This window comes from Fringilla coelebs, assembly GCF_963513975.1.
Source record: "Fringilla coelebs genome assembly, chromosome: Z".
Taxonomy (NCBI): domain Eukaryota; kingdom Metazoa; phylum Chordata; class Aves; order Passeriformes; family Fringillidae; genus Fringilla; species Fringilla coelebs.
This window is the reverse complement of record NC_140031.1, coordinates 69,752,148-69,764,276: the sequence shown is the minus strand read 5'-3', so window position 1 is coordinate 69,764,276 and position 12,129 is coordinate 69,752,148. Positions and strand designations below refer to the sequence as shown.

Below are 12,129 nucleotides of genomic sequence, written 5' to 3'. Positions count from 1 at the left end.
TCACATGTTTACAACTCTGAAGCTAGCATCTATCCTCTTTTTTTTGGCAGCTGTGAAATAGATTGCACCTTTGATCTCACTGCAGATGATTGTCATTCCCAACAGATACTCACATATGAACCTTTTCAAAGAAGTTTTGTTTGTTGTTTCTCTCATTAAAAAAAAAAAAAAATTGTTAAAGCTAAGGCATTAATGACACTGATCACATCTCACAATAACATTATCTTTTATTAGAGATCTTATTTTACATATCCCCATAAGATATAAAACCTTCCAAGAGAAAATATCAAAAACCTTCAGCTGAAATCAGTTTGTTTCGGACAATATGAGCAAGTAAACCAAAGAAAATTAAGATAAAGGAATGTAAAAAAACCCCAAACCATAAAATCAGAACAGGTACAACTCTTGTATGGAAAATAATTACAAGGTTTTAAACCATTTCTTACACAGAATTGTATTTATAATCATACTGGTAAGGTAAAGATGCTTGCTTCTCTTAACCAATAGTTACAAACCCAGCAGCTATAAAAACAGAAAAAAAACCCCTCAAAATAATAAAATTGAATTACATGGCCAATTCACAAAGAAACAGCATAAGAATTCATTAAGAGTTTTGCAAAACAAAAATCCAACAAAAGGCCAAACCAAGGAAAAGACAACCTCATTGACAGCAACATTCTGAACCAATTCGAGCAAAAATTTTTTTGAGACTTTGACTGGAGTTTTGATTTAGTAAGGGATTTCAGGAAATTATCTTGAATTGAAAGCTGTCATTACACACAAAAAAAAGCGCAAAGGAACGAGGATTACATCTGCTGGTTAAGGAAGATTCAGGCACCATGATTGATGATAAAATAATGAGCCAACGCAATATGAAGAATCTTTCAAAGCAATTTCAAGAGGCAAAATACTTTACAATTTTATTGCATCAAAATTTTCCTTTTCTGCCCAGCAAAACTGAAACAGTGTTTTGAATGTTTTCCTGCACAGAACACATAAAAGCATCTTAAGCTTTTTAATTCTGAAGAAGCAACAAAATAAGTGTTACGAGAAATTTCTGCTGGTAAGTCTACTGAGCTTTAAGTTCCAACAAAAACCAGCATTTTCAAATACTTTTTCTAAGAAGTTACAGTACATGTTTATTGCATGAAAACATCCATTTATTGGATTTATCGGATTCTTCCATTTGTGGTTAGTGATTCCTATATTCTTGATGTAACTTGCGCCAGATCCTACTAAAGTATTCCCATTATTACAAAACACACAGTAGATTGAATTAAGAAAACCTACACAATCTCAACAGAGATCCAACCTGTGACAATGCATAAAATCTAAGTATGACTTTCATTTTATTTTTAGATAGCCTTTAGCTACATGAAATAATTTGATAGACTTTGATATTTGATATAATTGTTGAACAACAATGATGAAATTAAATACAGGAGGCAATATTAGAGCTAGCACATCTTTTTACCAGTTATGATGACATTTCATGCATTAATATTGAGGATAAGCAACAGGGTATGGAAAAGTAGAGCACAAGCGAGTGACAGAAGAAGAAGCTATGAAAATAAATGACAACTATAAAATGGGATCATACTCCAGTGAATGTTTATATCTATTAACTGTAAACAGCAGCTCTACTTAGGGAAATGCTTTCCACACTTGGATGGCTTAAGTACTAAATATGAATTAATATGGGAAAAAGCAAAGTCTCCATTCTTCAGTAACATGAACACTGGCAATGTAAGTGAGGTTGTAAGTTTGTAAAATGTTTAAAATATAGGCACATGATTTGGAATTAACAGGGCACCACAGTCTGTGACATGCAAGCACATGGGTTTGCAAACTATATCTTGCTTACTACCAACTCTTTGCATCAAGTTGCAATTTTCTTGAAAGCAGCTGAATTTAGCCTCTATAGTAATTCTGTTTTTGTTGGTGTTTCATGTCATAACATCATATTAATACATTCAAATAGTCAAAATGTTCAGAATAAGGTAGCACAAACTTGGTGCAGGAGTACATAGATCAGTGTGGCCAGCATTGTCAGATAGGAGTTACACAGCTTAAGTATTATATAAACTACTTTTTCCCCGGAAACATTAACATAGACACCAAAATTGTAACAAGACATATCAAAAATAAGGCACATTTATTTTGATATGGTAATCTTGAAATAGAAAACTCATTTCAGAGAACACTGGTATCTAAATGAGTTTTATAAAAAATCTTGTATTCATGATAATTATGGACATTTCTCATCATGGTAATGGAATAATTGCACATATCCCAGTGTGTCAAGTAACAAAATGGGAGTTTTATTAAACAATTCCATTGCAAAATTACTTTGTAGGTTCAGTTTTTTCTATTTACATAACTCAGGTGAATGGTAGAAGTATTAAAATCTACCATCACTTATCACAAGTACTGCAGGCTTTCATTTTACCACAATTAATAATCCCCTTTGTTTTGAATAAACTGAAATTAATTGCAGAATAAATTGAGATTATTGTCATTTATATAAATGATTGCAAATATTTGGACATTAGCTACTACACAGGAACATTTTATTCCATTTTATTTCCAAGCTGCATCAGGACTTTTTACACTGAGTTATTCACACATAAATTCATCAAGAATCAGGAAAAGAAGGCTGTTTAAAATCTAATCCCCTGTTTATGAAAATTAAAACACCAGAAACATCATTAATTAGCATTTAACCTGAGATTTAATCTGTTGAGAGGTTAACATCCATAGAAATTTCTTCACTTGCTGTATTAACTGAAAATGATGTTGTTATTTTATGGGGGAAAAAATCAGAACAAAAAAAAAAAGTTGCTTGCAACATGGCTTTTCATTGTGTTGGTCAAAAAAAAAAATTATTGAATGCATCTTTTTCTCACAGTATCCAGAAGCTGGAATAACATTTATGTGCCTCTTATTGCACACAAAACTCAGAGGAGATACAATTGCAGATTCTTCTTTATCTGAGTATTAAAGCAGGATTTCATCTCAGCCGAATCCGGAACGTATTTATCTCCATAGAACTCATATTTATTTCACTTATATTTCTGGCATCTGGAGGTGAATGCATCAAAGATAAAGATGTGGGCGTAAGACTTTCCACTCTGAATTTGCTAAAGAGTTTATGCACCTTTATCTAGAGGGAAAAAAAAATCAAAACAAACAAAAAAACTACATTTAGAAAAAGCAGTAAATACCTTAAAATTGTACAGCTCCTTGCAGGAACCAGAAATTCTCAGGGCAAGAATTTTTAATGTTTTTAAATGTCAACAATTAAATACACAGATTAAATAATTTAGATCTTTTTAGACAGCAGTCACTACGTTTCAATATAATTTTATTAGTATATTCAAAATTACTAGAAATATTTGGATTTGTACTCTTCTTGTTTCCAAATAAAATGATATTTACGCTTCCAGCCAAAAGAAAATCCCAAACCTATTTTAAAAATCCTACAGATTAATAACCATACCTTTCCCTGAGTGGTAGAACAGAGCAGACCTGTGTCTCTGTTTGAAAATTTACAATCAAATCCCTTTCTGTGAAGAATCAGAGCAGCTTCATCAGATGGTTTGGTATCTACCTACAAAGAAACACTATAGAAGATTACTCACAACGTATCAGGAAGACATCTTAGGACACAAAAAAAAATTATCCTTATCATACAGCAGATAGAGACATTTACACCTTAAAACATGATCAGCCTAGATTGAACTGTCATGTCTTTTTAAAAAATTTTATAAAGCTAAACATAGAAAGAAGTAAATGGCAGAGTTGAAATATATAACGTACTACAGAATATAAATATAAGTAATTGAATTTCAAGGTCATCAGATGCACATGTACTCATGACTCAGGACTGAAGTGTAGGTATCATGCTACCTATATTAAATGGTTTCCCACAAAAATTACATGGCAAAACAGAAACACACTAGAAATCTTATGTTAACAGCAATACTCAGTTTCACATATTCAATGGCATTATGTTGAACAAACTTTCATATAGAAAAAATGCTCTCTAACTCAGCTTAAGGTGTATAGAAAAATGTACACTGAGATACACATATGAAATAAATGTTATGTTTATCTCTGAGATATTCAGTGCTTTTGAGCCTCAAGACACATTAAAGAGTAAGTTGCTCTGCACCCTTCTCTAGCTTCATTACCCTCCCCTGGACATGTTCCAGCCCCTCAGTATCTTTCTTGTGGCTGCACCCCTACACTCACTGTAGTCACTTATTTAATAGGATACATTACTTTATTTCTTTAATTATTGCTGTTTTACATTCTTCCACTTAATCTTATCATATATATAATAAGAGTATAAAAAAGATGGTTCTATCCAAAGCCATGCCAGTTCTTTAGGCTATTTTTTTCATATTTATTTCTGGTTTTCTTTTTTTCACAACTTTCACAAAAGCATTTGCCATGAGTAAAGTTCATTTTGGTACTTCAGAATGTATCTATTGCTTGAAGAAAGCAATGCCAACAAGCATTAGACCCTCTGTGATGCATTAGCTCCTGAAGGGGCACCAAACAAGAGGTCTTAATCTAAGAGAGACAAATTTCATTTCATAAAAGTGATCATGGATCAGTTTGTACCAGCTTCTTTGAAAGACACCATGACAAAGAATCAAAGTACAATAAATTCACAGTATAAAGTACTCCATATCATAAAAAAAATTATAAACTTTGTGGGTTTAGGTTCATCATTTAAAATAGTAAAAATTTATTCAATAGTATTTGGAGTTGAAATTAGATATTTTTTAGTAAAACATTTACAGTTAGAAACTTTGCATAGTTTACAAATCACAAATAATACTCTGCTTGAAAAGATTTTGTGAACAATAGCTTATAACCACCTAAAACCAACTTTTTAATTTATGAATAGTGCCTACATTCAGCATATGATAAAAAAGTTTCTAGTATTTATTAACATTGATGGCAAAAAAAGTTCTTATCCTGTTTATTGAAAAACCAGTACCACTTTCTACATGAAGTGAGGTAATAGCTGTGATATTTTCCCCCTCCTACTATGTAACACCTGACTTGATTTTTCATTGTCACCGTTGTGACAGTGTTGCACTTTAAAGTAGATATTTTTATGCACACAAAATAAAACTGTCTGCTTAAACATCAGATTAGGGAAACATTAAAATTCATACTGAAAAAGCTCGACTTCCTATGGGGTAAATTAATGTTAGAAATGACAAGACAGTAATGGGTATCAACACTTCCTCTAATTCACTTAAATTATCTTCTAGTAATCTGCATAAAAAATGCATGCATGCATTTCAAATGATGACATGAATATTTCATGTCCCAATTTTTTAGAATTAAATATTATCCTTATTAAGACTCAAAAGATTTAAAACAAAAAGATAACACACAATTAGTGATACCCTGAGTAAAAGTGTTTTGGTCAGTGTAAATATCTATGATTTAGTACTCCACCTTCTACCATGCACATATTTTTTTACCTGTGTATAAAAATAAAGCTGTTCTAACCCATTATCAAAGCAGCTGAAAGATTAAGTTGTCACAGCCTCCACATCTACTTCAACTTACCTGTTCTTCTATCATCTCTAAGTAAATGAGATTAAATACATTTAAGGTTTATGAAAGTCTGAGCAAGGATAAACTTAATTTATACCAAATACTCTTCTAAACATGACCATGCTAACTGCATGAAAACCTGCAACAATCTCAATTTTCAACAAGTTACAACATGCTTAACCTTGCAAAACTTCATAGTACTGTTATTCAACAAAAAAGCCCTGAAGAGTGTGCTAATAAATCTCTAACAAGCTTTCTTAGAAGAGCTGTCAAAGTTTGATTTGATTTTGCTCTCTGTGAATTAAAATGCAACCTTGTAAGAAAATTTAAAAAAAAAAAATTGTTAGGCTTTCTCATAACCAGTATCCCAGGGCAATGCTTCTAAAATTTTGATGAGAAAGAAAAAACATTTAAACTCTTTTAAAATTCAATTACTGTAAGCTAATAGACACACACTGAAAAGTTTAGGCAACATGGAACATTTATGTATTTATGCTTAGTATAAAGGGACAGATCTACTGTGTTCTAGACCTTTAATCCCAGTTTATTTACATAAGGTAAAATATCTGTATTCTGAAAAGCTGGAGTTGTGTTAAGAAAAAAAAATCTTTAAATGTTTTATTCCTAATGGATTGGACTCTTGCACGACAAGATGAGATATCTTACAAGAAGAACAATATTTTTTCTGATTTCTACCTTAAATCTTAACAACTATTTTAATTTGGTACCCTCTTCTCTGTAATTGTAATGGATTATGAAAAATAAACTTCAACAGTTTAAGCAGCGGAGAGGCATAAATTTCTGGAAAAAAAAATTCATTGTGTCAAAGAATTATGTCACTTGTCATTCAAATTCTTGGAAGCAAGAGAAAGGAAGCAGAAAATGAGGAGAGATTTGCAGAGTTATTTGCAAGGCATAGTACCATTTTTGCTGTGGGGAAGAACATTCTGTATCTCTCATGACAGTGCTCCTATCCTGTGACTGCTGCAAGCTCTCACTTTGAAGTGGACACATTAATGCTGCAAGCTCAAGAGCCATCGATCAGCAATCAATGAAACATACAGCTGTGAACAGAGAAGAGATCACAGCCCCAACAGTCCTGTTTCAGCTGGGACAGTGGGGCCTGAGCAGCCCAGATAAAACCAGAGAATTCGCTTAGAAGTAGTAACACTGAATTGTAGAGCAGACACTGAGCAAGCCTGTCTTTTCACAGCTTTCATACACAGATCATACAAACAAGAGGATGGATTTACACCTCAAAAAGAGAGGGAAGATGTTCATGAAGGTCTGTCCCTGAAGTGGGTATGCTGAAGTAAACCTGTGATGCTGAGCTGGTTGAAGTAAATGAAAATATACACAGCGAAGTATGAAATACTCACTTCACATGAAGATTTGATTTAGTATCAGGGTCTTCCTAACTTTTCAAAGGCACAAGACCCATAAAATCAAGAAATCTTCCACTTTGAAATTCAGAATAAGAATCAGTCACAGCTGAAGGGGCTTAGACAAGATTGAACTACTTACACAGAAAGCATGAGAAAGCAAACATTGTTTGAGTTTTAAAACACAGATTAAAACAAAACAAAGATCAGATTAAACAGAATACAATCTCATGTTAATACAGACAAGCCCAGCCATCATGGAGACTGGAGAAAAAGGGATAAATAGTTTGTATCTAAGTATGCCAGAATTAAAAAGGGATCACACTATGCTAGCAGCACTGGTGAATAGCACTGCAACACAACATAAAGTTAACATAATCACATTTTTAAAGGAGCTGAAAAACTGAAAAGAATTTATAGAACAGTTGGCAGGAAAAGAATGCAAAATGAGTTCCAGTCCTTCAGTTAATGAAAGGGAAAATTAAATTCTGGTGGTTACATACCTTTCTTCTCTTCAGGAGAAAAACACTGAGCACAGAAGAGCCTTTTTTTGCTTGAATTTTTTGTTAGTATTTTGTTTGTTGGTTTGGTTTTTTTGTGTTGGCTAGATGTTTGGGTTTTGTTTGTTTGGTTTGGTTTTGGTTCCTTACCAGAGAATGTTTTCACAGGAACCAATCATGAGATGCTGTTAGAATAACTAAATTAGATCTTGTAATTAAGCTTAAAAATATTTTAACAATAAAATTTGGATTTAACTATTTCTTTATTTAAAACAAACTCAGAACAAACTCTAATGACCTTAAATTTAATTCTTCTAGTATAAAAAAGGTTGAGGTATATGAATGGTTCTCTCTTAAACTTTGGGAACTTATTGAAAGGTACCCCCTCCAGAGACAGAATCTTGCATTATGCATGCTAATATGTTGTGAAAAAACACAATCCCTTCATTTCTTGTTACTCAAAATGACACAAGTCTCCAGTTCTTGCAGAATTAAGAAAAGCTGATAATCGCGCTGCAGCTTATCATATCATATAAACCCTCTCATCACAAAGTACTTCACAAGAACAGATCCTTTTACTGTATCAATAAGCTACATCTTATGTTTGCAAAAACCAGTGGTTTGACCTTACCTTTGCTTGGATTGTCCTCAGATTGACTAGATGCATGTCACAAGGCATGGACGACATCAGTGGAGAAAAAGTACTTATCAACTCTGGGACACCTGAATCTGCATTTGTTGTCATTGGAATTACAGGATGATTTAAGAAGAGAGAAGTCATATGGCTAAGAAGTGATGGAAAACTGACTGGTGCCTTCTCTTCATTCTGCAAAATACAAAAGAATGATTCAAGTTAACATGCTATCACATCTAAATTTTGAAACCCACTTAATTTATACATGATTCCAATAATTACATAGAAAATTTTAATTTCCAGATTGCCCATCCAATTACTTTTGGAAAATTTTGATCATCCAATTTTGGTCAATTTTCTTTCATTGATAGATATACTTGCTGGTTTTATCAACAATAATCTTTCAAAATTATGATGATACCTAATTTTACAAAATTCCTTTGCTTCTGTGTTAGCCCTTGATATTTGAACAATACAGTTTGGAAAAAATAAATTAGTTACTACTTTAGCAAGTTGCTCCTATTTATTCAGTATCTCTTTGTATATGGAGAGGGGCAGATGCCTTTTGCGGGCCTCCTTTTCCACATTATTTTATAACCTGCATTTCTTGCTTTCTCCAACTTTTATCCCAAATCCCTCTTTCTATTTTAAATCTATGTCTCACAAACTGTTGCTGGAAGAAATAGCAGCTAGCATCTTTGTCTTGGTCTGCATTGCAAAAGATTTCTTCCAAAAATTTTATTTCAATGTCACGCCAGCAGGAACCAAAGGTATTTTATCCCAATATTTTACAATTTTTGCACTTTCCAAAGTTTTATATTTGCACTGTTTTTACTTGGCTGCAGAGGCTGCCTTACAAACCTGAGATGACCAAATCTTACATATTCACAATAACCAGTTAAAGCTCCAGAGAAGCGAAGAAAAGAAAACAAAAGGACTTTAAACAAGTAATTTCTATTTTAGAATGTCAGTGAAGATAACAGTAGAAATGGAAGTGAAAACTTCTTTTGCTCTTATTTTTCCCTTGCATGCTTAATCAGATATATCCCTGCTTGTTGTTCATATTTACCGAAAACTTTGCAGAAAGTTTATTGAAAATATAGTGTCTTAAGCACTGATACATTACATTTGCATTTTATGATAGCCTGTCAACACAGAAATAAAAAACAAATGGGAGACACTTAAAGCAAAGGGGAAGATTATTTTCCAGATTACAACAGAAAACCATAACAGTAATTTCTGTCTTGGGGTGCGTTTGCATGTATGCATATTTATTTATATTTCTGCAGAAGCACGAAATACAGCTGACAGTGAAGACACTGAAAACATTCCAGGCCTGACTCAATGAAAGATGGTAATTTCTGTGTTATTCTTGGTGCTTTTCTTAGTAATAAATAATACTCTGGCTCTTTGGTATCTACTAAGCATTGAGGGTTAGTATTTTTAAGAATCCATTATGACCCCCAAATGATAAAAGTGGATTGTTGTAAAGGATTGCTCCTCCATGTGTCTCATTGCATTTATTTCTATTGAATTCCATCTGTCATCTCATGGCATCTTTAATCAGTATTGAGTCTTCTAATTCCACAATTTAGCCTTGATTTTTTTTTTTCACTACCTTGAAAAATTCTGTATCATTGGCAGACTTCATTGCCATGATTTTCTTCTATTCTAATTGCAGTATGAGCAAGCTTGCTCTAAGCACAGCTTAATAGAAAAGTCTTCCATTCAAGTGCCTGAATACATGCTCTATACACAGGGAAAATGAGCAGATCCATGTTCTTTCAAAGAAGAGTTCATTTTTTCACCCCTAAAGGAACACTGTTCACTCTGTTGCCATAGAAGTGCTAAAGTCAGTCAAAACATTTAATTGCCATTTATTTTCTCAGCTTTCACCTTTTTTTTTCCCATGTAGAGTAAGTTGATTGCTTGCATCTGAGAACTTAAAATGAGGTCTTCTAAAACATCTCACAAACCACACATGAATCATAAAATAATCTATTAATCCTTTTATACTATTTAAAACAAAATATTGCAGATAAGCACAGCCTTGAAGGACTGGCAAATACTATATCCTGACCTGATTCAGCTGTGTCTAAATGTGATATCACCCGCAGGAACACTGTCTTTATGCATTATCCACTTTGGAACTAAGATTTAGGTGAATATTTAATATTGAATCTTGTATTCCAAATCTGGAACGACAGTCAGTTCTGGATGGTTGCACCAGCAGAAAAAGTGCAGTCATTCCCTCAATCTGTGTAACAGCAATGGGAATGGAGCATAGAAAAGGTGTCAAAAGCTGCCAGGAGACCAAGGAAAAAGTGTTTTGCAAGCATGGTGAAGACAATGCTTTCACAGAAGACAGAGAAGGGACTCTTCAAATCACACTCTCCCCTAGGTACATCACAATCATTCAAGGGCTGGAGTATGGCTTTTCCCTCAAGTCTGTGATCCAGAATTTAAACAGGACTGTCTGGAAAGAGAGATGAGAAGGGTTTGCACATGAACAGTGCAATGGGAGGAATATTTACTCTATGCACAACTTCACCATGTGGATGGCTTTCAGCAGTGCCCTGCTGATGCACATCAGAAGATGTAGTCCCACAATCTCAATATAATTAAAGTATAGCTCTCTCAAAAGTGACATCATTTCCTCAATTTCCATGGCAGCATTTATCACTCAAAGTGTGAGTGGAGCTCCTCTGGCTGCCTTACAAACATTAAGTACTGGCAAGATCCTGATGAATGCCAGATGATGATGTGCTGGCTTAATGAGCTCAAATCAAAGCATATACTGCCTTTTTAAGTATCTTCCAGTACATCCACATACAGTTATCCAGTTGGAAACTGTGTTGAGACACAACCCCTTGAATGATTGTGCAGCAAACATAAACGGAGCCTCATATAGGATCTTCCCTTGTCATCAAAAGTAAGGTCAATAATTCTAAATTTTCAGTTTTGAGAAGACACAAACCATAATCAAATATAACATTAGATCACAATTTGCAACAAGTTTCAAGAATACCTATCTATAAAAAGTGCCTTTATTTCAGAAACTAGCTATTTTATTGATACTCGCAGAAATAATTTAAAGGCTTGGGCTGGAAAGGAACTTAAAGGTCAACTTGTTCCAACCCCTCTGCCACAGGCAGGGTTGCCACCTACCACATCAGATTACTCAAGGTCCCATCCAACATGGCCTTGAACACTTCCAGGGATGGGTGATGGGGACGAATCTGATTTTTATTTATGTGTTATACATGAGGGGAAGAATTCCTATCAGGGCTGTACACTTGCTGGCAGCCCTGTCCCTGGGGAAGCTTTGCCTGGCAGCTGGTCAGGGGAGAGAAGCTTCCACAACTGGGCTGTAAGTGAAATCCCCCCCACCATTTGCTAGTGGGGCAGATGCCCATAAGCCTGGGAAAAAATGCCAGGGAAATCAGGCTGTGGGAGGGACTTCAGCACATACAAGCAGGTAATGTGACATAAGGGGACACTGGACTTCTTGGAGGGATCAGGGCTTCACTCAGAGGGTCAGCTTGATCACCTCCCCTCCTCTGCCTTTTTCTCCCTGTCAATGGCTTCCCTGCCCGCTCCTGCTCTGCCCTGCCCCACCATTCCCACAAACCAGCTCTGTCCTGCCCCACCATTCCCACAAACCAAACCAGCTCTGCCCTGCCCCACCATTCCCCCAAACCAAACCAGCTCAGTGCTGCAGCCGCTGGGTGCCCGCCGCTCCCTGACACCGCCGCTCCACGTCCTGCCTCTGGGAAAAGTCACTCTGCCTCCGAGACTCAGAGGGTTTTCTGCCAAGAGTTTAAATTCCCTAACTAAGGTCCTCCATTAGAGCGGGAAAATGCTAATTAGGCTCTTCAGAAATAGTTTTGTAATTGAACAGAAGAAATCAATGGAAAATTCTATAGAGAAGAAAGTAAAGCTGAAGGAGTTGATAATTGGACACCAATTTAGCTAATGGAGAGCAAATGAACTTTTCAACACAGAAAAGTAATCTAAAATTTCCTATATA

The 12,129-nt window shown here is 34.7% G+C and overlaps 1 protein-coding gene across 1 annotated transcript in view; it reads right to left on the bottom strand.

Annotated features, from left to right (window-relative positions):
* Positions 1–215: 215 nt before the first annotated feature.
* MAN2A1 (mannosidase alpha class 2A member 1) overlaps positions 216–12,129 on the bottom strand; it is a 108,301-nt gene continuing 96,387 nt past the window's right edge. Inside the window, exons 20-22 of the mRNA XM_084225816.1 lie at positions 8,097–8,291; positions 3,500–3,610; positions 216–3,163 (exon numbers count right to left, since the gene is read on the bottom strand). Of these exons, the coding sequence (XP_084081942.1) occupies positions 3,011–3,163; positions 3,500–3,610; positions 8,097–8,291 (459 nt within the window). The 3' untranslated portion in view covers positions 216–3,010. The remainder of the gene's footprint in view (positions 3,164–3,499; positions 3,611–8,096; positions 8,292–12,129) is intronic.